Source organism: Phacochoerus africanus, chromosome 16, assembly GCF_016906955.1.
Source record: "Phacochoerus africanus isolate WHEZ1 chromosome 16, ROS_Pafr_v1, whole genome shotgun sequence".
NCBI classification, from domain to species: Eukaryota; Metazoa; Chordata; class Mammalia; order Artiodactyla; family Suidae; genus Phacochoerus; species Phacochoerus africanus.
Genome location: NC_062559.1, coordinates 22,834,812 through 22,862,490, shown reverse-complemented (window position 1 = coordinate 22,862,490; position 27,679 = coordinate 22,834,812). Strand labels below are relative to the sequence as shown.

At 35.5% G+C, this 27,679-nt stretch overlaps 1 protein-coding gene and 1 pseudogene across 1 annotated transcript in view; both read right to left on the bottom strand.

Moving 5' to 3' along the window:
* Positions 1 to 26,648, bottom strand: part of POT1 (protection of telomeres 1) — a 97,716-nt gene extending 71,068 nt beyond the window's left edge. The window contains exons 1-7 of the mRNA XM_047763242.1: positions 26,563 to 26,648; positions 25,556 to 25,740; positions 18,483 to 18,555; positions 14,809 to 14,900; positions 5,522 to 5,632; positions 4,147 to 4,194; positions 2,442 to 2,556 (exon numbers count right to left, since the gene is read on the bottom strand). Coding sequence (XP_047619198.1) covers positions 2,442 to 2,556; positions 4,147 to 4,194; positions 5,522 to 5,632; positions 14,809 to 14,900; positions 18,483 to 18,555; positions 25,556 to 25,678 — 562 coding nt within the window. The 5' untranslated portion in view covers positions 25,679 to 25,740; positions 26,563 to 26,648. The remainder of the gene's footprint in view (positions 1 to 2,441; positions 2,557 to 4,146; positions 4,195 to 5,521; positions 5,633 to 14,808; positions 14,901 to 18,482; positions 18,556 to 25,555; positions 25,741 to 26,562) is intronic.
* Positions 19,793 to 24,025, bottom strand: LOC125117401 (mitochondrial import inner membrane translocase subunit Tim9-like; annotated as a pseudogene).
* Positions 26,649 to 27,679: the final 1,031 nt, after the last annotated feature.

Genomic DNA, 27,679 nt, shown 5'->3' with positions numbered 1-27,679 from the left:
CCACTGAGCAAGGCAAGGGACCGAACCCGCAACCTCATGGTTCCTAGTAGGATTCATTAACCACTGCGCCATGATGGGAACTTCAGTTGAAGGATGAATTCTATCAACAGAAATAAAAACGTAAGTGTAACTAAAATCATAATACAGATAGTTTTAAAATGCTGCCATCTTGTTGGTAGTAAAGACATCTCCCTATATCTTAAGACATATTTTAGAATTTCAATGAATATGATAAGATAAAATTGATGACATTCATTTTAATTTGGTATCTCAGAAGAAATAGAGAAACATCTTCGTAATAAAACTTGGCTTATTACTACTCATGAATTTTTTTATGAAGGGATTGGATCTAACTAAACATATCTGATAGATATAAGATGCGTATGACTACATAATATTATAGTTCCCCAATGCTTTCATTATATATACATGATTTAATAACACTGTTAGAAGAAGAAAATGATTATGTTAATAACAACTTAAAATTGTCATCAATATAAAAACAGCTATCATTTTATAATACTATCATTTCATGTTATTTGTCAGAATATATTTGCTGATTTTAATGACAAGAATTTGCAACATATCAGAGTGCAAAAAAGTTTTAAAATTATATCTTTTATCAAGTTAGATGGACATTATTACCAGTAACATAGCTTATTCTGAAATGTGGCGGGCCAATTAGAGCCAGCCAGATAACACTTGCAAATTGAAGAGGAGCAGAGTGATTACACCTTTATAGCAAATTCCCAGGATGGCCCATGTAAAATTCATTTTCACTGGGGGAAAAAAAAAAAAAAATCCCATGATATGAAGAAACTTCTCAAGTTAAAGTATGCAAATGTATGTTGAATGGTATGATGGGGCATGGAAAGCAGACTTTGGAAAGAGTAAAATGGAATGAAGATATTCAAGAAGTCTGTATTTAAACAAAAATTTCTCTGTTTCTTTAATGTGTTTTTCTCCCCTTCCTAAAACAACAGAAATCAGGGTTTTCAATAAAATACCTCTTTGTAGTCTGCAGACTTAGTCACTACCTATTTCAAACTTCTCATTTCTAGATTTAACAGTTTTCACATGGTCGTTTTCACATAAAATAAAATCCTGACTTTAAACATTAACAAAATATTCTGGATTCAGAGTCCAGAGTGCTAACCATTACACCATGGAACCCCATAAACATTAACAAAATATTCTAAGCACGTGAAAATAAGACTTCTCCCCCAACCTCCCCACCAAAAGTATAACTTAAGCTCACTCCACAGTAAAATTTATATAACTTAATAAATAAAATCTTTCAAAATTATCAACTCAATGAGAACATCTTTGTGTTCCCAGCATGAACCACAGCAACTGGCACACAGTAAGTAGATAAAGACAGTGTTTCATCAACAAGACCACTGTTTCACATTTTTAAAACCTTACAATGGACAGTGAAGCATACAGTGATATGTAAAATGATGATGTCTTTTACAAATGATATTTCCAATTAGATTAAATAGAGTAATAAATGTTAAATTTAGTTGAACTGAATTAAACCAAGGTGAAAGTGTGTTGTCTGTTAATGACACTATCTCTCAGAAAACTGCAAGTTATGTTTTTTGATTCGTCCTTTTACATGTTAATCTGTATAAAAACTTACATGATTATACAGAATAATTAATTTTTAATTAATCTTTAAAAACAACTCAACTCCTATGTCTTCTGACTGGGGTGTTTAATCCTTTTATACTTAACGTAAATTACTGATAGTGAAAAACTTACTATTGGCATTTTTCCTAATTGTTTTTTATCCGCCTTATAGCTTGTTTACTCTCTTACTGTCTTCCTCTATGTTTCACTGATTTTCTTCTTTTGCTGACGCACTATGATTCTCTACTCTTTTGCATACCTTCCATAGGTATTTTTGTTTTAGTCATCACAAAGTTACTTAAAACAATTGTTACAGTTATAACAATCTATCTTGAGTTGATAAAAAACAATCACATACAAAAACGCTACACTTTTATTTCCTCCTCTACATTTTGTTATTAATTTCACAATTTATATCTTTTTATACTATGTACCCAGTAACATACATTTACAGGTAGTTGTTTTTTTATACTTTTGTCTTTTAACTTCAATACCAGAATCAAAATGATTTACATAACATCATTATGGTATAGTATTCTGTACTTGCCTATTTTCCTTTTCTAGACTATTTTATACTTTTCATATGCTGTCATGTCGCTTTTGGCATTTTTTTCTTTATTTTTTCCTTAGAAACTAAAGTCCAGATTTATTTTGCAAATATACTGTCCAAAAAACATGCATCAGTATTGTTCGGCAATTAAATAAGTCATAATTGAACTTCTGAGACTTGGAGTACTAAAGGAGCTATACTCCTGAAACCAACTAAGCAGTTCCAGTCCACTAAAATCTTGACCAGTTTTAACACCTACCAGTTCCTTTGCTTAGATATGGAGGCTTGAAGAACTTCACGACACCATAGACATTGACAATCATGCCACCCTTAAGCTGATTCAGGGGCGTGTATATATAATGCGTTGCTGGAACCTAAGAGAAGACAGTGAATATATCAATATTAAATATTTAGATTTCAGAATCACGTTATGACCAAATTTTTAAATTAGCAAATCTATCTGCCTTTTTTCAAGTGTCTAAAAAGAGGCTGTTGCCTGAAAAAGAAAAATAGAGAAAATACAGAGCTTATAAAGGTTACTATATAATCCATGTAGATTTTCGTATAAATAACTTTGATCATAAATGGTGTAATTTATACACAACTCTAAAAAATGCAATTTAAAAGATTTTCATTCTGGTTTTTAACCTTACCTAATATTTCAAAACTTGTCACATGTATTTCTTTTTTTTCCCTTACACTGTTATGAAGATTTTAACTGAGGCCTAAATAAAGCCAGGTTTTAATTATAAATAATCTCATCAAATCATAATATTAAAAAATAAAAAGAAAAATAATTGGTCAGTATATGGGACAGAAGAAAGAAAATAGATGCTCAGCTGAGAAACTACCCAGACCCAATAAATTATCTTAATAAATATCTCCCTAATGTGGAGATGAATGGAAAGTTCAGCATAGCACAATGACCCTAACCATTATGGTCTTCCCTACTTGGAACTCACCACCAGCAAATCAACCTCTTGATTATTATTTGGCTCTCAATGTAAATAAGCCAGCATATGAGTGTTTGGCAGTTAAGTTCTATTATAATGATTCAGAATACCTGAGCTTCCTGAAAAACTATTTTTGCCAAGTTCAGAGGCTCTTTCATTTACTTCTGCCTTATTTACTGGTTCATGGATATATCAAATATTTGAAGCTGACCTATCTATAACAAGTTTGAAAAATACTAAAATCCGAGCAAATTCACAATTATGGCTTATAAATTTTTTAAAAAGTACATCAATCTTTTTATTGGTTATAATTTCCCTAAATAACAAATTTAAATTATACTGGTATAGTATTATTCAAAACTTAAAATCTGTGTCCTGTAGTCACATCAAATAGAAATAAAGTCCTTGGACTCCATTAGAAGCTAAAGATTTAAGAACATAGGCAGAACATAAACTTTATATTAAACTTTACCAATGTACTACCTTCTTCCCAATTTCATTCAGGTATAAGCAGCTCACCTTTTAAAATGGGAACCTTCCCACTGTTATAAAGTAACAAAATTATTATAACATATTGAAAAAAATGATAAAAAAAGAGAAGAGCAAAATGTATCACAAGTATAAACTGCTTTACTTAAAATTACATTTGTCAAATCATAATTCAGCAGATAATGATCTGTTTAAATACGAGCTGGTGTAAAACAAAAGAAATAAATTTTCTTGATATTTAAAAGCAGTAAAACTTGATGCAAATTTTTTCCATTTTAATTTTCTTATACATGTAACATGTGCAAAGTAATCAGCACATATTCCAGACAAGATTAACCAGATATTAATGATTAGACAAATATATTAACTCAAGTGTAATATTATCACATAATGAAAAAGTAGCAATTATGTTTTCCCATTGTACCGATACTATTTCACAATCAGTCTATAAAGTCGAATACATATGTGTGTGGGGGTGTGGGGATGGGGAGGGTTTTTAAATTAAAATGAGTATCACCTTACCAAAGACATTGATTCTGTAGAAAAATCTCTTACAGATTTAACATAAACCTGAAAAAAAAGGGAGAGGGTTTATTTGTAAACAATGTCAAATGTGATTATACACCTTTGATTGTAGTAAAACTATCCATTTAACTTTATAAGATTCAAGTTCGCCAGGATGGCATATAGTTATGGCTTATAAATTGAGTGACATGTGCAAAGTTGTCTAAGCTAAGCTTCAGTTTAATTCATTAATCTTAGTACCACAGTACCACACCTGTTCCATATAATACCCCGTACAGACAAAACAACAACAAAAACAGGTAGATGTTGCCCTGTAGGCATGCAGTTTAACCCAACTCTTCTCCACCTGACAGCCTTAACCAAATAGGGAGTCTCCAAATCTGTGTGTGTTGGAGTGGGCAGGGGAGGCAGCGGGGTAAAGGGAATGAAGAGCGAGGGAGAGAATGAACAACCTCATAGAGAACGAAGTAGGAGAAAATCAGTTTTACCTAAAAGGGGACACCTGACGAATTTAAGGTAAAGTCAAGTAGACCATCAAAAGAAGCTGAAGGTATAATTGCAAAGAATAAGATCAGGTTTAGAGTGTCTGAGAGGTTTTAAAAATTTCATTAACAAATAACTATCTTTAAGGGATAGTTCTCTTCTACATGGAGTCATTCTAAACATAAGGCCAGAAAAGGATTTCTATTTTATTGATTGACTGCTTTTTAGGGCCACACCTGCGGCATCTCGAGGTTCCAAATCGGAGCTGTAGTTGCCGGCCTCCTCCACAGCCACAGCAAGCCAGGATCCCAGCTGCCATCTGTGACCTACACCTCAGCTTGTGGCAACACCAGATCCTTAACCCACTGAGCAAGGCCAGGAATTGAAACCCGCAAACTCATGGATACCAGTCGGGTTCATTTCCACTGAGCCACAAGTGGAAATCCAAAAAAGGATTTCTGTTTTTTTTCTCTTTTTTTTTGGTCTTTTTGTCTTTTTTTTTTTTTTTTTTTTTTTTAGGGCTGAACCCACAGCATATGGAGGTTCCCAGGCTAGGGGTCAAATTGGAGCTGTAGCTGCCAGCCTGAGCCACAGCCATAGCAATGCCAGATCTGAGTTGCATCTGTGACGTACATCACAGCTTGGGGCAATGCCGGATTCTTAACCCACTGAGCGAGGCCGGGGATCAAACCTGGTGTTCATGGATACTAGTTGGGTTCATTAACCACTGAGCCATGATGGGAACTCCAAGGATTTCTATTTTTTAAATTTAAATATTCAATTACAATTCACACCAAATAGTTTACCTGCAGATTTACAGAAATACTACTTCTATTCCATCGTTTTAACTTATTAAAAGCACAATATGACTAAAAAATTACACACTTACATAAACAGTTGATTGGAAGTCCTCAGATGCTTTCAAAAATAAGCTATGTTTACCATCTTTGCTTGTAGATGCTGCTGACAAAACAACAAATCCAGCCACTGCAATGGTGTCCTACACAGGAAAAAATAATTTTAAAATCATAAAATACCTTATATTCTGAATGCCATATAGATACTTGTTTTTATTACTATTTAAAAACAGGAATCATTTCTAAAAAATGAAAAAAATTGGTTAGCCTAAACTTATTTAATGCTTTTCTGTATATAAGATTGATATTACTACCTCCTATAAAGGGTATCAGCAATGTAATTACAATTAAGTACAATGTCCCACTTTGTGGACCAGGAAAATACTATCTAAATCACTTAGAAACTTTTATTGATTTAGTGGGACTTCAAAAATCAAGGGTTATCTCAACTTACGTAAATAAGTTTGCATGAATAAACACAATGAGGAGATAGTGATGACCCAAGAGTATTACAAATGGAAATTAAGCAAAACAATCTCAGAGAGACTACTTTAAGAAAGACATACCGTTAGTGGAAAACTCCATAAATTACAAAGTTAACATATGTACCTAAAGATCTGAGGTACGAAACATAAATAAGAAATTTCCATTTATATACTAAAAGTAACATATTTTTTCTACTTAGGTTTACAATTGTAACAAGAAGCCAATCTCCATTTATTCCTGCTTCTCTCATTATTTAAATCTCCCTTTCTCCCTTTTCTTATTTTCCAGATACTGTAACATCCACATTGTCAGTTTTGTCTTGCTGCATAAAACACACACAGACACACATACACACACACACAAGATAAGAAATATATATATATAAATTTCTTATCTTACTTGTCTATTTAACACAAAAACCTTAAAATACACAAATTGCTGGGCTTTAGGTAGTTTCCTTCAATAACCTTAATCTCTATCAAACAAAAGTCGTTTGCATTCTGATTTTGTTTTTCTTTTCATGGCAGCACCTGCAACATATGGAAGTTCCAGGCCAGGGGTCTAATTGGAGCTGCAGCAACACCAAATCTGAGCCATACCTGAGACCTATGCCATAGCTTGTGGCAACGCCAGATACTTAATCAATTGAGTGAGGCCAGGGATCAAACCCACATCCCACAAGCTATGTCATGTTCTTAACCTGTTGAGCCACAGTGGAAACTCCTGCATTACTGATTTTTGCTGTGCACATGCAAGGGTGTGGTGTCAGTCCTCAGGGTTCTCTATTTAGAGCCATTAACCAGGCTGTGAACACCTTGAAGACAAGAGTTATGTCTTATTTTGCTTTGCATTTATAGGGCTTAGCACAAAAGAGGCCCTCCATAAACTATCTGTGCATCAAAGGATCCTAAATTGCCTTTCTAAAAATCTCTGGCACTATTAAGATATTTTAGCTCTGCACATTTCTGCATTTTATTTTCTTCTGCAAATGCAATTGTGCCTGTGCTGTTAATGCTAAATAGCCACAATTCTTTATAGTTGAAGTGGGAGAAAATTTTCATGCTCACTGAAGATTTTCCATGGTTCGATCATGTTTTAGGCAGTTTTAAAGGGGAATAAAATAAACAGTAAGATTCATTCTGGAGTAAATTACGTTCACAAATTGAAAAATATGCAGTTTTTTCAATTTACTATAGGCCAGCAGATTCTGATTTAATCAAAAACTGAACATTTTAGTCAAAGTTTTAAAGTTGTTTAATCAAACTAGCACACAAGATAAACAGAAGTGGGGATGTTATTGGTTTGTCAGCCCTAAATTTTCTTCAAACTACAAAAAAATAACCTATCTTTTTAAGTGTCTTAAACATAAATATTACACGGAAAGATATAAACACAAGCACTAAGGGTAGAGATGCACGTTTTTCTATTTTTCTATATTATCTAAATTTTTAAAGAATAACAAACATTTCTTTTATGATGGAGAAAACATTTTAAATAAAGAGAATAAATCATTAAAAGCAGGAAGGACATCAGTATTCATAAAATTTTTTTCAAAAGTCTCCTCTAACATTAGCAACACAACTCAGTGAAAAGTTGTAACTTTTCCTTGAGCATACACTCCACAACATGCAAATAACAAAAATATTGTTTAATATTTCAATAAATATTTACCTGAAATACACATCTAAACAAAAACTTTAATATTGACTCTTAGGATTCACATCCCAAGAACTTATTAATCATAATGGCTTTCAAATTAATTCAAATACATAGAGGATAAGAAAGATAAATATATAACAGGCTGTATTTTAGTTTATATAAATATTCATTAAAAATGAGATTTAATAGGTATTGTTCTAAGTTTCTGAGAAGAGCATACTGAAGCCATTCAAACAAGGATGGGAATTACACAGGTCAGTGGAGATTACTGCTTTCTGTTACATCAGGGAAGGTGCCTATTTCGATCTGCTGAGAACAGTTTTTGGAAACCAGCCTGAGAAGCATAACCAAAAATAATAAGGAATATAGCCAAAAATAATAAGCATAACCAAAAATATTTGCATGAATATTACTGAAGTGAAAACACATTTGGTATAACTGAAATCTCTGAACTAACTCAGGATACTCAGATATCAGCAAATTTCCCTTTTGTGTCAAAGGGCCTTAGAAAGAGTGGGCGCTCCTCATTAAACCATTTTCTTTTTAGTTCAGCCAACAGGAATTGTTCTGCCCAAACCAGTTTCAGAGAAAATGAATGAAATCAGTACAGGTCTTTTTAACGCAAATTTTCTTTAAAAATAAACGATTAAAAGGGGAAAAAAAATCAGATAACTTGCTTGCATATAAACAAATACGGTTTTTGCATGCTAATAGCTCCTAACGAGGAATAAAATCAGTGGTGAAATAGGAAGCAAATCAATAGGTAACAAAAATGCAAACCACAAAACTAGTGTACTAATTTGCTAAATTTTAATGGATAATTAAAATTCTCAAGTCATTACACTTAATGAGCAGGAAGAAGGGAAGAAAACATGAAACAACTGACAATCCCAAAAGAAAAACGTATTTGACTTTAACAGGCATTAAGTAATTTTTACTATACTGACCTTGCAAATATGGCTGGGTTATCATATTTTAAGACACTGCTAAAGAGTAAAAAGGGCACAGGGAAGAGCCAGGGACCTGATGTCACTGATAGTGCAGTGATTGACAGAAAATGTTTCTCTGATATTATAAAACATGTACTTCATGGGTATTAGAATCTATTGGATCATGTAACACCAAGGATACAATTGGAATAAAACATGTAATGTTAGCATAAAAACCAAAACCTTTAAATGGTCTACAAATCATTTTATGATCTGATGCCTACTCAGCTCACCAGCCACATTTTGTGTGACTCACTTTGGAATTCTGCTTTTCCATACTTCTTTATAAGCATTCCAGGATCCTCACTCATGGCCTCTGATATGCTGTTCTTTCTTACTGACCTACTCTCCCAGAACCCCTGTGCTCATTCTTCCTGCTACTTTTCTCATTCTGCTACTCAGTCTTCTAACTACATATCATATTTGGATAAAATAATTAATTACATAACATTGGGATTAATTAATCCCACTCTTCTCCACTGAACACTAACTGCTCCATGATGGGAAGGTCCGTAACTGTCTCATTCAGTTAAAAATGTCTCTGACATTGAGCACAGAAGACAAAAAACATTCAATAAGTGTTTGGACAACTCAACGAACACTTAAATATTTGAATATACCCAAACACACACACATAAAAACATACTTTCATTAAATCTTAACATAAACTGTACAACTACTATAAAACTTATTTCACCGAACTTAGCATTTTAGAATTGTGAAGGACCTTAGAGATCACATGTTCAAACACCTTCATTTTTCAGATAAGAAAATAAGGGTCAGAGAGGATAAATGAACAGTCTTAAGGTCACATACAGCTAACTAATTCTAAACCAAGACAAGAATCTAGATCTCTGGACTTCCAGGACAACTCCCTCCTCTTTTGGAACTAAATCTTGAAGAGATGGGAAAAATGGTATTAACAAATGTCTATAATTTTGACAGTTTTGTGATAACATTCTAAACTTTCAAAATTTTTTGGAAAAGTCTTTCCTACTTTAGATCTACATATTAATGTTAAAACTTTAAGTGGAAGCTAAAACTGTAAAAAAAAAAAAAAAAAGCTCCACATGGAGGGAGTTTCAATTAAAGCATTTGCATTCCCACAAAATGTTATCATTACTCCAGTAAAGCAAAGCTGTTTTAGGATTGCTGTATTCAAATACAGAGCTAATCTTAAGGGAACAAGTGACCAGAAAGATGTAAGAATTAAACTAAACTATGGCCTCCATCTTCTCACCATTATATTTTAAAAGGAGAAACCTTGACTTAACCTTTATCAACATCCTCTGTTATCTGACAAGTACTAATTAGTCATACAGTTCTATTTTAATGAATATTACGTAAAATAATATTCTCTCTAGTTCAAGATGTGTTGTGAAATAAAGCAATATTACGTATTTCCATAGCAGAAAACACCTTCCGTGTCAGTTAGAAAAATACTAGTATCTAATATACCATACATGTTTTATAGATACATGCACATGCTTTGCTGATTTGTTGTTTTATAAAACTTTTACATTGTTTCTCATAAGAATTTAATAAATATAAGAATCTTAAGGAAGGATAAAGATAAAAATATATTTAAAATACAGACATACAGATCCCTAATATTCAATACCATGTATCTATTTTTAAAACAATTCTCTAGTTCAAGATGTGTTGTGAAATAAAGCAATTTACAAAATATGGACACTATGCTGTCACTGACAGAAAATGTACATACATATTTATATGTATATATGCATATATAGATATACATATACATACTTAAGTGTGTGTGTATATATATGTGTATATATATACATATAAAAGCTGGAAGGAGACAAAAAAGAAAAAGCACAACAGTGATTTTATCTAACAATGGGACTAGGTGATAGGAGTGGGATCAGAGGGAGGGGGGTGGCTTTTGCTTTTCTGGTTATACCCTTCCATGCTGCTTGAATATTTTTAAAATCATGACTACACAAGAATAGCAAAATCTTCTAGGCCAAGTATTTCCAAGACCTAATTCAAGTCCACAATATCTCCTAGAGTCAGGAAAACAATACAGTTGTGGAGATAGTTTCTCCATTTACAACAAGTCCTTTAGCAAACTTTGGCCTTAAAATGCCAATCTTTTTTTTTTTTTTGTCTTTTGTCTTTTGTTGTTGTTGTTGTTGTTGCTGCTATTTCTTGGGCCGCTCCCGCGGCATATGGAGGTTCCCAGGCTAGGGGTTGAATCGGAGCTGTAGCCACCGGCCTACGCCAGAGCCACAGCAACGCGGGATCCGAGCCGCGTCTGCAACCTACACCACAGCTCACGGAAACGCCGGATCGTTAACCCACTGAGCAAGGGCAGAGACCGAACCCGCAACCTCATGGTTCCTAGTCGGATTCGTTAACCACTGCGCCACGGCGGGAACTCCGAGAATACAGAATTTAAATGCTTTTTCAAAAAAAGAAAAAACATCAAGGGTGTTCCCATTGTGGTTTAGTGGCTTATGAACCTGACTAATAACCATGAGGATGCAGGTTCGATCCCTGCCCTCACTCACTGGGTTGGGGATCTGGCATTGCTGTGAGCTTCGATGTAGGCTGTGGATGCAGCTTGGATCTGACATGGCTGTGGCTGTGGCAGAGGCCGGCAGCTGCACCTCTGATTTGACCCCTAGCCTGAAAACTTCCATATGCCATATGTGCAGCCCTAAAAAGCAAAACAAAAGTAAAAATTAAAATTAAAAAAATAAAAACAAAAAACCCCCCAAAACAAACCCAGCAATTCTTAACGAATAAGAATATATTTCAGATTATACTTACGGATGAATTCCTTCCCAAGTGACCAAGTTTAATTCCTCAGGCCACACACTTCATAGTATCAAATGAACCAAGAGACCCATATGCTATACTAGATTAACAAAATTTTTAGGGAAGAGGTAATAACAGAAGATAGCTGCTTTTATTCAATTATTTACTTAATGTAGAAAAGAGTGGGAAAAATTACTGCTCAGGAATTTAAAAAATTTGACTTTAGAAATTAAGGATCAAATGTTCTCACAGACTTACATGCTATATATTATCTCAAAAACTGAAAACTACTTTTCTCTAACTATAAACACAAACACATATACAACTAATCAATTCTGTTGATTCAACCAATACTTTAGTTTTGGTCTTTATACATCCATGATAACTTCTAGATTACTGTTAAGCTCTTCACACTGATTTCCCTACCTTAGTCTCCTCCTGAAAGAAGAAAATAAATGGAAAAACAATTCATGAGGTAATGAGGAAAACTGAAACACTGACTTGATATTTGATTATATACATGAATTACTATTATTTTAGGCATAATGATGAAATTGTGTTTATGTGTATATACAAACACGAAGACATACAGATATGTATGTGTGTGTACACGAATACATAGATGATATTTCATGATTTATAAAAGCTGATGTTAATATTTCAGTGCTATGGAATGTACTCATACATATAAACACACATATATAATTTTAGGATTCTTTTTCTTTTACATACTGAAATTTTTATGGTTTAAATTATATAATTCCTGAAATTTGCTTCAAAATAGTCCCTGGTAGTAAAATAAGTAGATGAAACAGATGAAATAAGAGCCAGTAACTACTGAAGTTAGATGATGGGTAAATGAACATTTTTTACCTAATTCTCATCATTTATATGTACATTTGAAAATTTCCATGATAAAAAGTCTAAAGACCAATAAAATGTCCCCCTGAAAATCCAAATGTCTACTGTTTAATGTTTTTCCCCAAATCCAGGCAGATTCAGTTTATTGAGGCTGCGACTGCAGTTCTATTATAGCTACCACCATTAGACTAGAGAGGGCTCCATAAAGTCAAACACTGTGTCCTATTTCTTTTTGGTTTCTCCAGAGCCTAGCACAGGGTCAAGCAAAATGTCAGTCCTTAAAAAATGTTTACTGAACCTAAAGGAATGTAAATAAAAAGAGAAAGAATACAGACAATTTCATTCGATTGTGTGGTTTTGCAGAAACTTTTATGTTTTCACATATCGCTTGTTGGTAATAACCATAAATCAAAAAGGATTGAAACCATACATCTAATATTCCTTCAACATCATATTAGAAGTACTGTCTAACTCTAAACAACTTATCTGGAGACTTATCAATGACTCAACAGTATGTTTAATAGCTCTATGCTTCAATATTATTAATGGCCAAATTTGGTTTCGCAAATAGCTAGAGAATCTCCAATTAACATCAAAGATGTCATATGATTTTTTAACTTTATTTTTTAAATTGAAGCATAGTTGATTTACAATTGTCATATGATTCTTAAAGAATATTTACTAATTTGTCTTTTGGGGCCATACCTGTGGCATATGGAAGTTCCCAGACGAGGGGTCAAATCAGAGCTGTGGCTGCCAGCCTACCACAGCCACAGCAACGTGGGATCTGAGCAGTGTCTGCAACCTACACCACAACTCATGGCAATGCTGGATCCTTAACCCACTGAGCAAGGCCAGGGATTGAACCTGCATCCTCATGGATACTAGTTGGTTTCTTAAACCACTGGGCCAGAAAGGGAATTCCAGAATTTCATTCCTCTTTATGGCTGAATAATACTCCATTGTGCATACACACTATATTGTTCATCCATTCATTTACTGATGGACTCTTGGGTTGTTTACGCCCACATTTTGGGCATTATAAATAATGCTGCAATGGACACTGGCATACAAATATTTGTTTAACTGTCTATTGTCAATTCTTTCGGGTATATACGTAGTAATGGAATTGCTGGGTCATACCATATTTCTGTTTTTAGTTTTTCTACAGAAATGCCACACTGTTTTCAACAGTGGCTCTGTCATTTACATTGAGTGGACTTGGCATCCTTGTCAAAAATTAGTTACCCATAGATATATGGGCTTATTACTTGATCCTTAATTGTATTTCACTGGTGTATATATAAGCCTATCCTTATGCCATTTCCACACTGTTGTTTATAATATATTTGTAGTGAGTTCTGAAATCATGAAGCATGACTTTATTATTTTTTTCTATTGTTCTGCTATTAAGAGCCCCTTGAAAATCCAGGAGTTTGAGGACAGACCTTTCCATTTCCACAAAAATGGTTACTGGAATTCTGATTCAGATTCCTTTGACTCTGTAGATTATTTTGGGTAGTACTGACAACTTAACAACATTTAGTCTTCCTACCCAAGAACATGGAGGTCGTTCCATTCAGCTAGGTCTCACCTTATTTCTTTTAGCAATGTTTCTTAGCTTTCAGTGCACAAGTCTTTCACCTCATTGGTTAAGTTTATTCCTAGATATATTATTCCTTTAGACACTATCATACATAGACCTATTTTCATAATTTCCTTTCCAGAGTGTTCACTGTAGGTGTACATAAACACAACTGATTTTGGTGTGTTGATCTTGTAAACTGCAAAACTGCTCAATTCATGTATTAGTCTAGGTAGCTTTCTTGTGGATTCTTTTAAGATTTTCTATATATAGGATCATGTCATCTGAGAATAGAGACAATTTTACTTCTTCCTTTACAACTCAGATGTCTCTTATTGCTTCCTTATTTAATTGCTCTGTTCCAGTACAATGCTGAATAGCAGTGGTGAAAGCAAGAATTCTTGTCCTGTTTTAATCTTAGGAGGAAAGCTTCCAGCTTTTCACTACTGAGTATAATGTTAGCTCTGGGTTTTTCATAACTGATCTTTATTACATCAAGGAAGTTCCTTTCCAGTTCTAGTTTTCTGAGTATTTTGATTATGAGAATGTGTAGAATTTTTCAAACACCTTTCCTGCATCAATTAAGATGACCATTTATGTTTTTTTCTTCCCTTTGGTCTATTAATGTGATACATTACAATGAGTGATTTTCTTATGTTGAATCAAACTTTGTTTCAGGGATAAATCTTCCTTGGCCATGGTGTTTACTCCTTTTAATATGCTGTTAGGTTGGGTTTGATATCTTCTTGAGGATTCAGCAGACATTTATTTTTAAAACAATTATATATAAGATACTACAAATATAGTTACAGCTCATATTATTTTTTAGTTAGAAGAATTATTTTTTAATTAAATGAGAAAATGTACATATCTTTTAAGACATTCTACTAAATACTAAAAATTAATTCTAAATCCACTTATAAAACAATAAAGTAGTATAAATATATTTTACCCCATCGTAGAAAACTTTAGCACAGTCTTTCGCTAGTTTTCCAAAAAGTAATATGTTGATGGTGTTGATCTCCGAATTTGAATTTTCCTGTTCTATGGAGAAACACACAGAAAAAAACTACTTTAGATATAAAAGTTCTATAGATACAAGAAATTTGTTGACAACTCAATTACAAAATCTATACTTCAAAATGTAATTATGAAGAAGAGTTCTTAAAACATTTATAATTCACTTTTAGTTTACTCTAATACCTTATTGCAAAAACAATGTACAGAATGCTACTAGGCATTAAAACAAAAATTACAAGTTTCAACTAGAATATGTTTTATATATTGCTGTAAATACCACATTAACATCACATAATGACCATTTTCTATTTATTTTCCCATATTTATAATCAAGAGAAATTGAATAAGATACAATTACTCAATTTTTATAATGTAATACTCCCCCAATATTTAATTTTTACATTCTAGTAAGCTACAATTATCAATACATTAAGTTTTAACCTAGACCAAGTGTGTCATCCCCTAGCAGCCATATATTGAAGAGGGTGTGTGTAAAGACAAGCAATCTGTGATTGTGATGAAGAAAATTACTTGAAAATAAGAAATGAACATTCTACAAGGAAAATAATTTGGATATTTAGGCTCTGGCAGAGCATCTCCCTAATCTTCATTCTCCAGAGGTCACCCACCTAGAATCACTGAAGCAAAGCCAAATGCTAAGACGCAATTACTAAGTCATCTGAAGGAGGTCTCATTCACATCAGCTTCCAAACATTCAACACCCCAAGAAACTGCCATCATATTATAGTTTCAAGCATCTATGAAGTTCATGAAAGATCCTTCAAAAATCTGCAGTCTTATTTGTGTAATTTACAACTCTTGAGTCCGTTATTCTATCATCTAGCAATGAAATAACTATCACACATTTGCCTACTGCCTCCTGTCACTTACCTCTTTCATCCAACTCTTTAAAACAAGTACATATATATGAATTGAAACAGTAATGATCCTAAAAAATAAAAAATATAGTGGCTTCTAATCAAAATATAACATACTTCTTTAATAACTTATATGACCTATCAGATGTCTTCTTGCGGCCACGAAAGATTAACAGAGACTATTTATTCTCCAGCCTTAAAGAAACTAGAAAACTAAGGAAAAAAAATATGAAATAACAATAACAATTTTCAGACACTAGACCACAGAAAATGCAGGAAAGTAATCTCTTTAAGAAGGAAAACAAAGCAGTAGTCCTTGCTTACTTCCTGTAGAGAGTTTCTAGGCAGCAGAAAATGGAGGTAAAATCCAAAGAAAGGCCAGTAGCCTGACTGAATTCAGAAGTGTTCAGATCTGAGGGCAGCAAGGTGGCTAGAATTTGCAGGACAGAGCACTAAAAGGAAGAATGTGGTACATGTAGAGAGTGAGCTGGAGGTGAATGCCTTCAGGTCTTTATGAGTACTGATGTCTAAACACGCAGGAGAAGAGTATTCCAGGAAGAAGAAGAATCACTTGAAAGGAATACGCAGAATAATCCTGAGACTCAAAAAGCTCTGAACTGTTCTGGTTCCAACAAAACAGAGTGGAATCCTCATACACAAAACACACAGTAAAACTGTTAGAACAACATCTCCTTAGTGATAAGGCCAAATGAGCCCCCAAATAAAGGCTGCTCTCAGCCCACCCTAACGAAGCTGATAAAACTGATTCCATAATAGCTCAAAGACAAATATTTAAAGGATGACAAATAAATCCAACATTTGATATCCTAAATATCCACAATCCAGTGAAAAACTACCAACCATGCAGAAAGGAAAAGCACATAAAGGCGGGGGTGGGCAGCAGGGAATCAATAGAAAATAACTCAGAAATGACAGAGATTAATTGGATATCTAGAGAGGATTTTGGAACAGTTATTAAAAGTATATATTTAAGGGAGTTCCCATTGTGACGCAGTGGCTTAAGAACCTGACTAGTATCCATGAGGGTGCAGGTTTGATCTTGGGCCTTGCTCAGTGGGTTAAAGATCTGGCATTGCTGCAAGCTGTGGCATAGGTTTCAGATGTGGCTCAGATCTGGTGTTGCTGTGGCTGTGGTGTAGGCTGGCAACTGCATTTCCGATTCAACCCCTAGCCTGGGAACTTCTATACACTGCAAGTGTGGCCCTAAAAAGACCAAAAAAAAAAAAAAAAAGTACATGTTTAAGAAAGGAAAAGAAAACAGATGAGGAGAAGGGACAGATATGAAAAAACTCATGCTGAACTTCCAGAGTTAAAAAATATAATATTAGAAGTTAATAGTACACTGACTGGAGTTAACAGCAGATTAACAAAGAAAATGTTACTGAAAACTGGAAAAATAGAGAAAAAGCAATGAAAAGAAAAGCTGATTTTAAAGATTAATAAAGTAAATCTCTAGGCAGAATGATCAGGGGGAAAAAATGATAGAAAATCACAAACTATCAAATCAATGAAATGAGAAATCACTACAGACCCTACCAACATTAAAAGCACATTAAAACTATATTATGAATGATTTTATACCAATTTGACAACTAAAATGAAATAAATACCCTTCGAAACACAAACTATCAATGCTTACTCAAGAAAAAAAATGAATGATCTGAATAGCCTTACATATTGAACTTATAATTAAAAGCTTTCCCACAAAGAAATCCCCAGGTACAGTTGGCTTCACTAGTGAATTCTACAAACATTCACAGAAGAAGTAATACAATACTCTTCCAGAAAACAGATAAGGAAGAACCATAAACAACTCCTCTCTGAGGACACCATTACCCTGACATCAAAACCAGTCAAAATTATTATAAGACAGAGTCCAATCATATTTTTCATGAATATAGATGAAAAATCCTTAACAAAATACTAGCAAATCAAACCTAAGAATATACAAAAAGGACAATATGTCAGGCTTACCACCTTATTCTGCTTTATTTTTTTTTTCAAACTACTTTTCTACCAGTTATTACTTTATGTAATTATTTATTGAATGTATTTATCCCCCTACAAAATTTACATTGCCATGAGGTGAGAACTTTGTTTTGGTCACTGCTGTCTTCCCTGTATCTAGAACAGTATCTGATATCTAGCTAGTTTTCAATAGTTGTAGAAATGTTGTAATTCAAAGTTTCTTTCCCATTCATTGCTACACACCATTTTTCATGCATTCAACTGATTTCAGGCTTTAGATGAGATCAACCTTGGTCCCCAAGTATTCCAGGGTAGCTCTTCCTAGCTTATCAGAATTATTTTAAGGTTACTAGGCAGAAGGAATTATCTCACATAACTATATCTAGGTAAGCATTAACATTCTGAAAGTAGCATTTTTTAAAAGTGTGCTAAGCTGTCTGGGTCACATTAGCAAAACCAGAAGTAGTGGGATGAGTTAGCTATTGTGATAGTCTAGATTTGACGTTAAAGGAATCTAATGTAGTTTAAACAGAAGCAATGGGGGAGATGGGAGAGGATAAATTTTGGAGAAAAAAATTTAGAGAAGAAAAGGATAACTTTTCATTCTATAGGTTTTTATACTAGTGTGCATGTATCCATTAGAAATCATTTGTGCCTCTGTGTTTATGTATGCATATATAGTTACCCATTTCTAGATTTTAAGAAAAAATTTAAGCAGAAACAGTCTTATATTATATACCTTGCAGTCCAATCTTCAAAACAGCTCTTTTGTTTTCACCATAAGTTAAAGAAGAGATAAGTGAAAGTTTTCCCTGAAATGAGAGAAAAATAGTTACCCAGAAAAACCAAAAGAGACTATAATACCAAGATATGAGTGAAAATCAGAATAATTTTTTTTAAAGCAATATACTTTTTTCAAGAACTCAAAGCTCAAGTCATTATTTTTAAGACATGATGAAAGTGATTTTTTTAAAGAAAAATTGAGACCTAAAAATATTCTAGGTTCACAATTTAATTTCTTAAACTATCTTTTAGATAAATAATGTTAATTCCTCACTTCACAGATAAAGATGAACCAGCTCAACTTTATAGATGAACTAGCTCAGCTTCATTTTAACCTGTAATAGTGTTCTCCAGTAACGAAAAAAAAAATGAAGAGTTTGCTCCTAGGAAGAAACTAAACTTATTAAAAATTTAAAAGTAGAAAATGATATTCTCATGAATAAGGACAGTGTAGACAAATCAATGGACTAAGGCACAACAATAGTTTAGCCTTTGTTATGCTTCTGTAACTAACCAGCTCTGTCAGCTTAAAAAATGTTATTTAATCAGAGTCTCAAACAGGAGTTCCGTTGTGGCTCAGAGTCGCAAACAAAATGTAGCATTTAATCTGAATAGATGCTACAATTTCTTCAAGATCTAAAATCTGATGATTCTATGAATAAAGCATCATAGGCCTCTGAAACCTTCCACACAGAAATGTAATTTAATAAAGTTTAAAAATAGATCTTAAACACATATCTCCCACACTAATATTCTAGACTTTGACACAGCTAACAAAAAATAATAGCTATATTCATGCATCAATTTTATTTATAAGACAGGAAACAGGAAAAAATTAAAATGTGGCTATGAGCAGTGCATAATGATTTTGTCAAAAGTAAAGGTAGGAGTTCCCATCGTGGTGCAGCAGAAACGAATCTGACTAGGAACCATTAGGTTGCTGGTTCAATCCCTGGCCTTGCTCAGTGGGTTAAGGATCTGGCATTGCCGTGAACTGTTGGGTAGGTCACAGACGCAGGTCAGATCTACGAAGCTGTGGCTGTGGCGTAGGCCGGCGACTACAGCTCCGATTAGACCCCTAGCCTGGGAACCTCCATATGCCGTAGGTGCGGTCCTAAAAAAGACGAGAAAAAAAAAAAACAAAAAAAAATGAAAACCAATAACAAAAAAAAGGTAAAGGTAAATAGTTCCATCGAGGAAGCAGAAAGCTGAAAAGAGCCACAAAAAGATGGACAACGTACAAATTTCAAAACTTATCTTGACACACCAGAGTTTAAGTCAGAAGGCATCCAACTAACCAGAAGTCTAGGAAATGGGAAGTACCTCTAGGGAGAGATGGGAGGCCAATGAGCTGAGGTCAAAGAGCAACTAATCAACCAGAAATCTAAGGGAAAGAGAAGACCACCAATGAGAGATGGGCGGTAAGCCCTTGCTTACCTGAGGTAAATGGCAAATGCTGCCTGACATCTTTAAGAAAAATTCATCTAATTTTTAATGAGTTGCTAAAGGCCAAGTATGGACTAAAGGAGGGACATGGAACCACTGGGAATGACAAAAACAAGGGGTATTCAAACCCACTTATAGCTCTTCTCCACAAACCTGACAAGGTATGGGCCAGGAGTGGGGCAAAGGCGGTGGCAATTACTTCAGGAAAAGCAGGAAACCCTGACTGGAGCTTTCTTCCCTATCTTTCTTTTATTTTTTTTTCAATGATATTTCCATTTACTTCACTTTCAGTAATAATTTTTTTTCTATCTCATACATGATTAAACACATATTCTGCTTTAAAATTAACAGACATAATCAAAAAAACAATGGCTTATTTTTCTAAACAAGTGAACAAGCTGCTGAATCTTAAGGCCTCATGTGCTGCATCTTATTATTTCTGTTGAACAATAAGACCTTCTATTTTGATTATTTCTGGTAAAGAGCAATTTTGTTTCTCCAGTGGTTTCCATCTGCCAGTTGTGACAGATGGTATAACATGGTGGCTACTGCTTTCAGGGGATTCTATCAGGTGAATCCTCATTTCCAATGCAACAGTAGTTGGCACTTTTTCATCAAAAGTCCATCCATCAGGACTTCTCTATCGCGGTTATCAAGGAGTCCTGCTTTCACAGCCAGGGCGTCACTCTGCTGAATATGATATTTCTGAAATCTCATGGATATTCATTGAGTCGTTTTTAAACATTTCTGCAAGCAATATTCTGAACAGGTGTTCTCTTCAGGTTTTACTTCTCTTGTTGTGAAGTCTTGAACACAGTCCAAAAAGCAGGTTTCTATAAGTTTATTGTCGGTTCCAAGAAATTCCTTAAACTATTTTATCTGATCAGATTCTGGTATTTGTGCAGCCATATTCCTTGGTACATTTATTAGTCACCTTTTCTGATGCAATGAGTTTCCTTTCTGTTCTGAAAAAGTAGGCCTCAAATCTTTGCTTCAAAGTCTCCAGTGAGGCCCAATTTCTTACTTAAGCACAGACTCCCACATATGACACCAGTATAAGGCTGTGGGGCTGTGCTGCCAGTATAGTCTTGGGGCAGAGGGTCGGGGTCAGGGCGGGTTCTATGGCTGCTGGATGAAAGAGAACACCCCTATCTTTCTTTTAGAACAAAGATTTTAAACTGTTGGGAGAAGGGCAAGAAATCTGAATCTTAGAGCTTTGGTGAAAACACACTGCAGTTGATAAGGGAAACAGAAAAAACATCTTCCCCTTCTAGGGATGAGCAACAATAGATACATAGGTATAATAACAAGACCTACACTGAATCACTTGGTAGGCCTCACCCTCAAGACTCAGGGACACAATGCCTGACATGACTGAGGCTTAATCACAACAGAGGATACCCACTCATCACAAGGCCAACAAGTGTTTTTATTTTGTTTTGTTTTTAAAGTAAACTGGTCTACCACTAGAACAGAAGCACAAGAGCTAGGAGAGAAACCTCACCTGAGACAAAGTCCAAGGGGAAGGCCTAAAACTAAAGGTGGGGAGACAAACGGAAACACCCTCTGGGCAACCAGACCCTTAACCTAAATACAAACTAACTCTAGAGGAATTCAAGGTCTGTACTACACTGAAGTAATGAGAGTAACAACAAATCTGCAATCTAGCTCAACTCCTGACTAAAAATTAACTCAAAACACCACAATGAAAACCTAGCAAAAAGGCCTCCAGGTTTTTTGGGAATAAAAACTACTGACCTCAATTTCCACTGCATTTCACAAAACACACCACTTACAACCACAAACTATGCGGCATACATAAAAGCAAGAAAAGACAACATACTAACAAGACACAAAGGTATCAAGATAACCATAACCAGATTAAATTAACCAAATTAAACTCAAAGCAGGTGCATTTGATACCCCTGCACCTGATCCAACTGGAAGAAAGCTCTCGGTGAGACTTTGGGATGACTGATAAAACAGTTACTGGAATAGGATACTGATTTCATAAAGGTGGAGAGAGAGCAAAAAACCCAGCCACCTAGAAAGAAGCACCCCGCACTGGGGAGGGGCCCTAGGACCTGGGAAAGGAATTCCTTAAACATCAGGAGGCATAGAGGGAGGAAAGCATTGATAATCTTTGTCGTTCATAACTATTCCAGAAGTCATTCCCTCACCCCAAAGGAAAAGGTAGTGGGGCTGCTCTCACAGACTGTAGGGAGCTTTGTAAGTAACGATAACCTCATCTGATAGCTCTAACCATCAACCCACAGGGCAAGACCCAGGTCCTGTACCTTCAATCTAAGACACCTCCAAATCTTGTCCACAAATTACAGGGCAAGTGAACTGGACAAGCAAGACATTTAACTGGACGCCCTCAAGCAGTCTCTCAGAAAAGAAGGATTAAACTGAATTATTGGGACTGAATTGGGGCCTAGAGGCTGATTAGCTAGCAGGTCACACGGGAGACCTCATCAACTGTTACTGCCTGACTTAGCTATGTTCTTCTTGAAGGAGCCCCCAACAATTGTAAACTGTTCTTTTCAAGGGCAGCACATGCCCTTGAGATTGTGCTTCTTGTGTTAATAGCAAAAACTACCCCTTTCTCCCCAAATGTGATTTGCTTCTATGGGTAGTTATAAGAAAAGTCAACTGTTTAAGAAAACACCTCAGTTAATCACGCAGCCCTCAGTTATATATTACGTAGGCAGTTTTACCTACAACAAAGTCATTCCATTAGAAAGGTGGTTTGAAATTTGCTCCTGTCCTTAGCCGAAGTGAGCAAAGAAAAATGGAACCTGAGTTAAAGAACAAGTTTTGGAAGTTAAAACATGACTGTATAGTGAGAGATTTTCAGGGAGATTTATGTCCCCAGAGTTAGGTGTTTATATTTCAATAAGGGATGGATGAAATCTAGACACTTTCTTCACACTCTAAATAATGTACTTACACCCGGCAAATTAGGTTTCTCTCCCTCTTCCTGGAGGGGAGAGTGAAGTTAGACAGCTGACTGAAATAAATCGCCAGATTCATCATTTCAAAGTTCCTCTCCTCCAGTGCAAAAAATCCCTTTATAAGCACAGGAAAACATCTAGCCCTCACTGTACTGCCTTTACAATAGGGCAATGAGGGGATGAGGGATGACGGGCTGATGTGATTACTCCTGAGGGCAATAATAGCAGTTGGCCTCTACGCCAGAAATCTCATGTCTGCTTTCAGGAGACAAAAAAAGAATATAGACATTACAAATGTTTTGTTATCACCTCTTAAGATTATGAGTTTTCTCTGCTCAGTGTCCCTCAGACACAATACTTGCATGCACAATATGAACCTAGGCATTGCCCCCGTAGGACTTGGTGAGGCAACAAGAACCAATGCAACATAAAGTTCTCATTGTCCTGTGTCTAAATGCATTCAGGCTCCTTGTCTCCCGACCAGTCAAATCTACTGAGCTGCAGCAGGCTAACTTAGACACTGGATCATGCATTGTTCTTAGGAACTACTTGATTATGCAAAGGAAATAAAAACCTAAGTTTACATAAAAACCAGTACATGAATGTGTATAGTTGCTTTATTCATCATTACAAAATACTGGAAAGAATCCAAATACTGCTACACCGGGGAAGGGATAAACAGACTGTGATGGAATTCTAGCAACAAATAAAAAGGAATACTATCTATACACAACAATCTTGGAGAAACTAAAATGTATCTTGTTTAGTGAGAGAAGCCAGAATCAAAAGGCTACATACTGATACTTGCAACAAATAATACTGTACATCAGCTATATTTCAATTAAAAAAAAAAAAGGCTACATGCTGTGTGATTAAATTGTCACGACATTCTTAAAATGCAAAAAAATAATACACTCTCAGAAAACTGGTCAAAAGTGGCTGTCAGGGATTGAAATTAGAGTAGCAGATGACTATCACTGGGTGGGGGGGTGACTGTTCTATAGTTCAATTACGGTTTTAGTTATATGTTTTTTACACAACTGTGAAAACTTAAAAAACTGTATACTAAAAACAACGAATTTCACAGTAATATGCATTTAATAAAATTCAAAAAACATAAATATGGAGTTCCCGTCGTAGCGCAGTGGTTAACGAATCCGACTAGGAACCATGAGGTTGCGGGTTCGATCTCTGCCCTTGCTGAGTGGGTTGACGATCCAGCGTTGCCATGAGCTGTGGTGTAGGTTGCAGACGCGGCTCGGATCCCGCGTTGCTGTGGCTCTGGCGTAGGCCGGTGGCTGCAGCTCCGATTCAACCCCTAGCCTGGGAACCTCCATATGCCGCAATAGTGGCCCAAAGAAATAGCAAAAAAAAAAAAAAAACCAAAAAACATAAATACGTTTCTTGAGATATCTACAGACATGAAAGTTCCTGTTGTGGCTCTGGTTAACAAACCCGACTAGCATCCATGAGAATGTGGGTTTGATCCCTGGCCTCACTCAGTGGGTTAGGGATCTGGCGTGCCGTAGGCTGTGGTGTAGGTCTCAGACGCGGCTCAAATCCTGCGTTGTTGTGGTGTAGACTGGCAGCTATAGCTCCAATTGAACCCCTAGCCTGGGAACCTCCATATGCTGAGGGTATGGCACTAAAAAAATGACAAAAAGACAAAAAAAAATTTAAGCTGACATTTTAATTATATCTAAAAGGGTTTATTATAGTAACACTAGTAAAAATACTACAATTTTAAAATATTTCACTAATATTAGAAAGGAAAAAAGAAAATAAATATGGGTATTCAGGAGACTGCTTAGTCAGGAGTAAAATAAGAAATTAGCAAACTATTGTATCATCTAAATTCTTCCACATCAAACACACAAAATAAGAGATGAAAAAATCAGGTACAGTTCAGTAACAATTAGTATTAATGATCTGTATGAAAGAAAGGAATAGAATCACAGAACTTTATTAAGGTAAAACTATTTCATGTGAAAAAAACTATCAGGAAAATGGAAAATAAACAAAAGAATAAAAGACAAACATCTACATGGAGGAAATGGATTAGAAGGGCAAAACTGAAATGTGGCATTATTTCTCCTTCTTTTACTATCAGACCTATTTTAACAATAAACCAGTTACCTCCTTCTTATTCTTAACTTTGTCCCAAACTTAACTATACAATAACATTAAAAATTCACTAAACAAGAGTTCCCACTGTGGCTCAGTGGAAACGGATCTGACTAGCATCCATGAGGACCAGTTTTGATCCCTGCAATCTAAAAATCCTCAGCCGAAAAACAAAACAGAAATGAAGAAAAAGAAACCGTACTTCCAAGACCAGAAGGAAAAAAAAGTGCACAGCATACAAACACACATGCAACTGATATCCAGAAGAAGGAAAGAGAAATAACATGGTGAGAGAAAAAAAAAAAAAAACAAAAAAACAAAAACAAAAACAGGAAAAATGAGCTAATAATTTCCCTAATATGATGAAAAACATTGACTTGTGGATCCAAGAAGCTCAGTTACCTATAAACAAGAGAAATTCAAAGAAAAACCACACCTAGGCACATGATGATCCAACTGCTAAAAACAAAACACAACCATTCTGAGTTATTAAAAGTTTTACCTGGATATATTTCTGGCTATAATCACAATCTGGCTGTAGGGATCTAAAATCTATTTTGTGTAATTTACTTAGCAGATCAACTTGAGGCACTCCATTGACTTCTTTGATTAATTCAAGTGGCATATCAGATCTTCTTCACAGCTCCGTTGAAAGCAAATTCAGTTAGGGAAACTGATAGATTACAGCTGAAAATAAAAAGACCAGTGTTTTATCCAAAATATAGTCAATAATTTCCTTTAAGCTTCTTTGATTTAGTTTTCCTTCTCCATTCCTATAAGTTAGTTAGTCACACTGATGGTGAAGAAGAAGGAAGGGTGGATTATTCTATAATTTCATTACAAGGATCAACTCACCTGTTCTCCTAAGGCATTGAAACTTAACTCTTTCCTACTTAGTTCTGTATTTAAAAAAGCACCTCTTAAAGCCAGTTTTAGACTCTGCGAAAACTGCATTAACAACTGTCCTTACCACTGTGCTTTAAAATGTACAAGCTATGCGGGCAAGGAAACGGGGTTTAAAAGTTTTGTTTTTGTTTTTTAACCTCTTTGGCAGTTGTAATAATGTGTAGAAAAACTGTGCACCAAAGCTATTATTCCAAAATACATATCAGTTACCTCCTCCCTCCAGCCTCTATGCAATCGAAAGAAACGGCTATTGAACTGATGTTGCCTTGTACATTGCAGTTTCGACCATTTTCCTCAAACTTCTTGCTCGAGACACGCAATATTTAATTTTATTAAATATTTAATTTTAGCGTTGCGAGCCAACCTTCCCCAAGCCAGTGGAGCGGCGTGAGGGCAGGGATGTAGGTTAATTAATTTTGTCAGCTGCTCACAAAACGCCAAGTTCAACAGAGCAAGCTCCCGAGAAAGACAACTGTGAAGGGTTTTTCCGCAACAACTCCTCTGAATTTGAATCTAAATTAAATCAGCCTTTTCATAACATCGATTCAGATCGGGATTCACCTTGTACCTTTTTTCATAATATCGATCCAGATAGGGACTCACCTTGTACCCAAGCAACGAACTCCACACCTACTTGGAAATTGACTCACCCGCGGTCTAAAGAGAAACTAGGAAGCGTTTACAACGGCGCGCCGGTGACGTCACTCGCATGAGAAGAGACCCAGTCCCACGCATGCGTACACAGTCTCTTCCGACAAGTCCAATTATGAGGCCGTTTCTAGGCGTAAGATACCCTGGACGTTGCACCTTTGGGGATACTGCGCCAGGGGGAACCTGGGGGGGCGGTACGGTTCTGGAATTCCCGCCACTCCCCTCAGCCCCACCCTCGCTTATCCCTCCAGAGGCGCTGGTAGGGGAGCCAGGAGCGCTGGGCCGTGCGATTCTTAAATCATGGAACCAATGAAAAGCCTTCGCAAAAACCAGGGCAGGATGTGAGATTCCGTTTGGTAGATCGGAAGCTCTTAGGGACAGGGCTCTTGATTTAGCCCCCTGTTCTCTTCCCCTAAATGCAAGCTCTCAAATGCAGTTTTTACAAAGAGTGATGTTCTTTTCAGACATATTTGATTAAGCTTTTTATTGGTTATAGGGCTATGGTTTTGTGCTATAATTAACGACATGTTAAATGTGAATCCCCTGCTAATTTCTTATTTATACCTTCAATCATTTGAATGAAACCACCTCAGTGCAAGCCTATAATAACGAATTACATAAATATTTCCAAGGCTATTTTGGACGAAAAAATCTGCTGTACATATACATTTGCATAAAGAAATAGCTAACTAGATTTAAAAGAACTAATTTTCACAGTAAGAAGCACTTGGTGTTAGTCTACCCTTTCTCTCCCACCTCTATATTCATTTACAGCATATTAACCAGTGGTAATTACAGTTTGAGGTCAGCAGCTGTCCATTTGAGGAAAACTATGCTAAGTAAGGCTTAGACTCTCTCCTTGTTCCAACTTTCTTTCTTTCTTTTTTTGTCTTTTGTCTTTTTTAGGGCCGCACCCATGGCATATGGAGGTTCCCACGCTAGGAGTCTAATCCAAGCTGTAGCTTCCGGCCTTTGCCACAGCAGCATAGATCCCAGCCGCCTTTGCGACCTACACCACAGCTCACAGCAACACCGGATCCTTAACCCACTGAGCAAGACCAGGGATGGA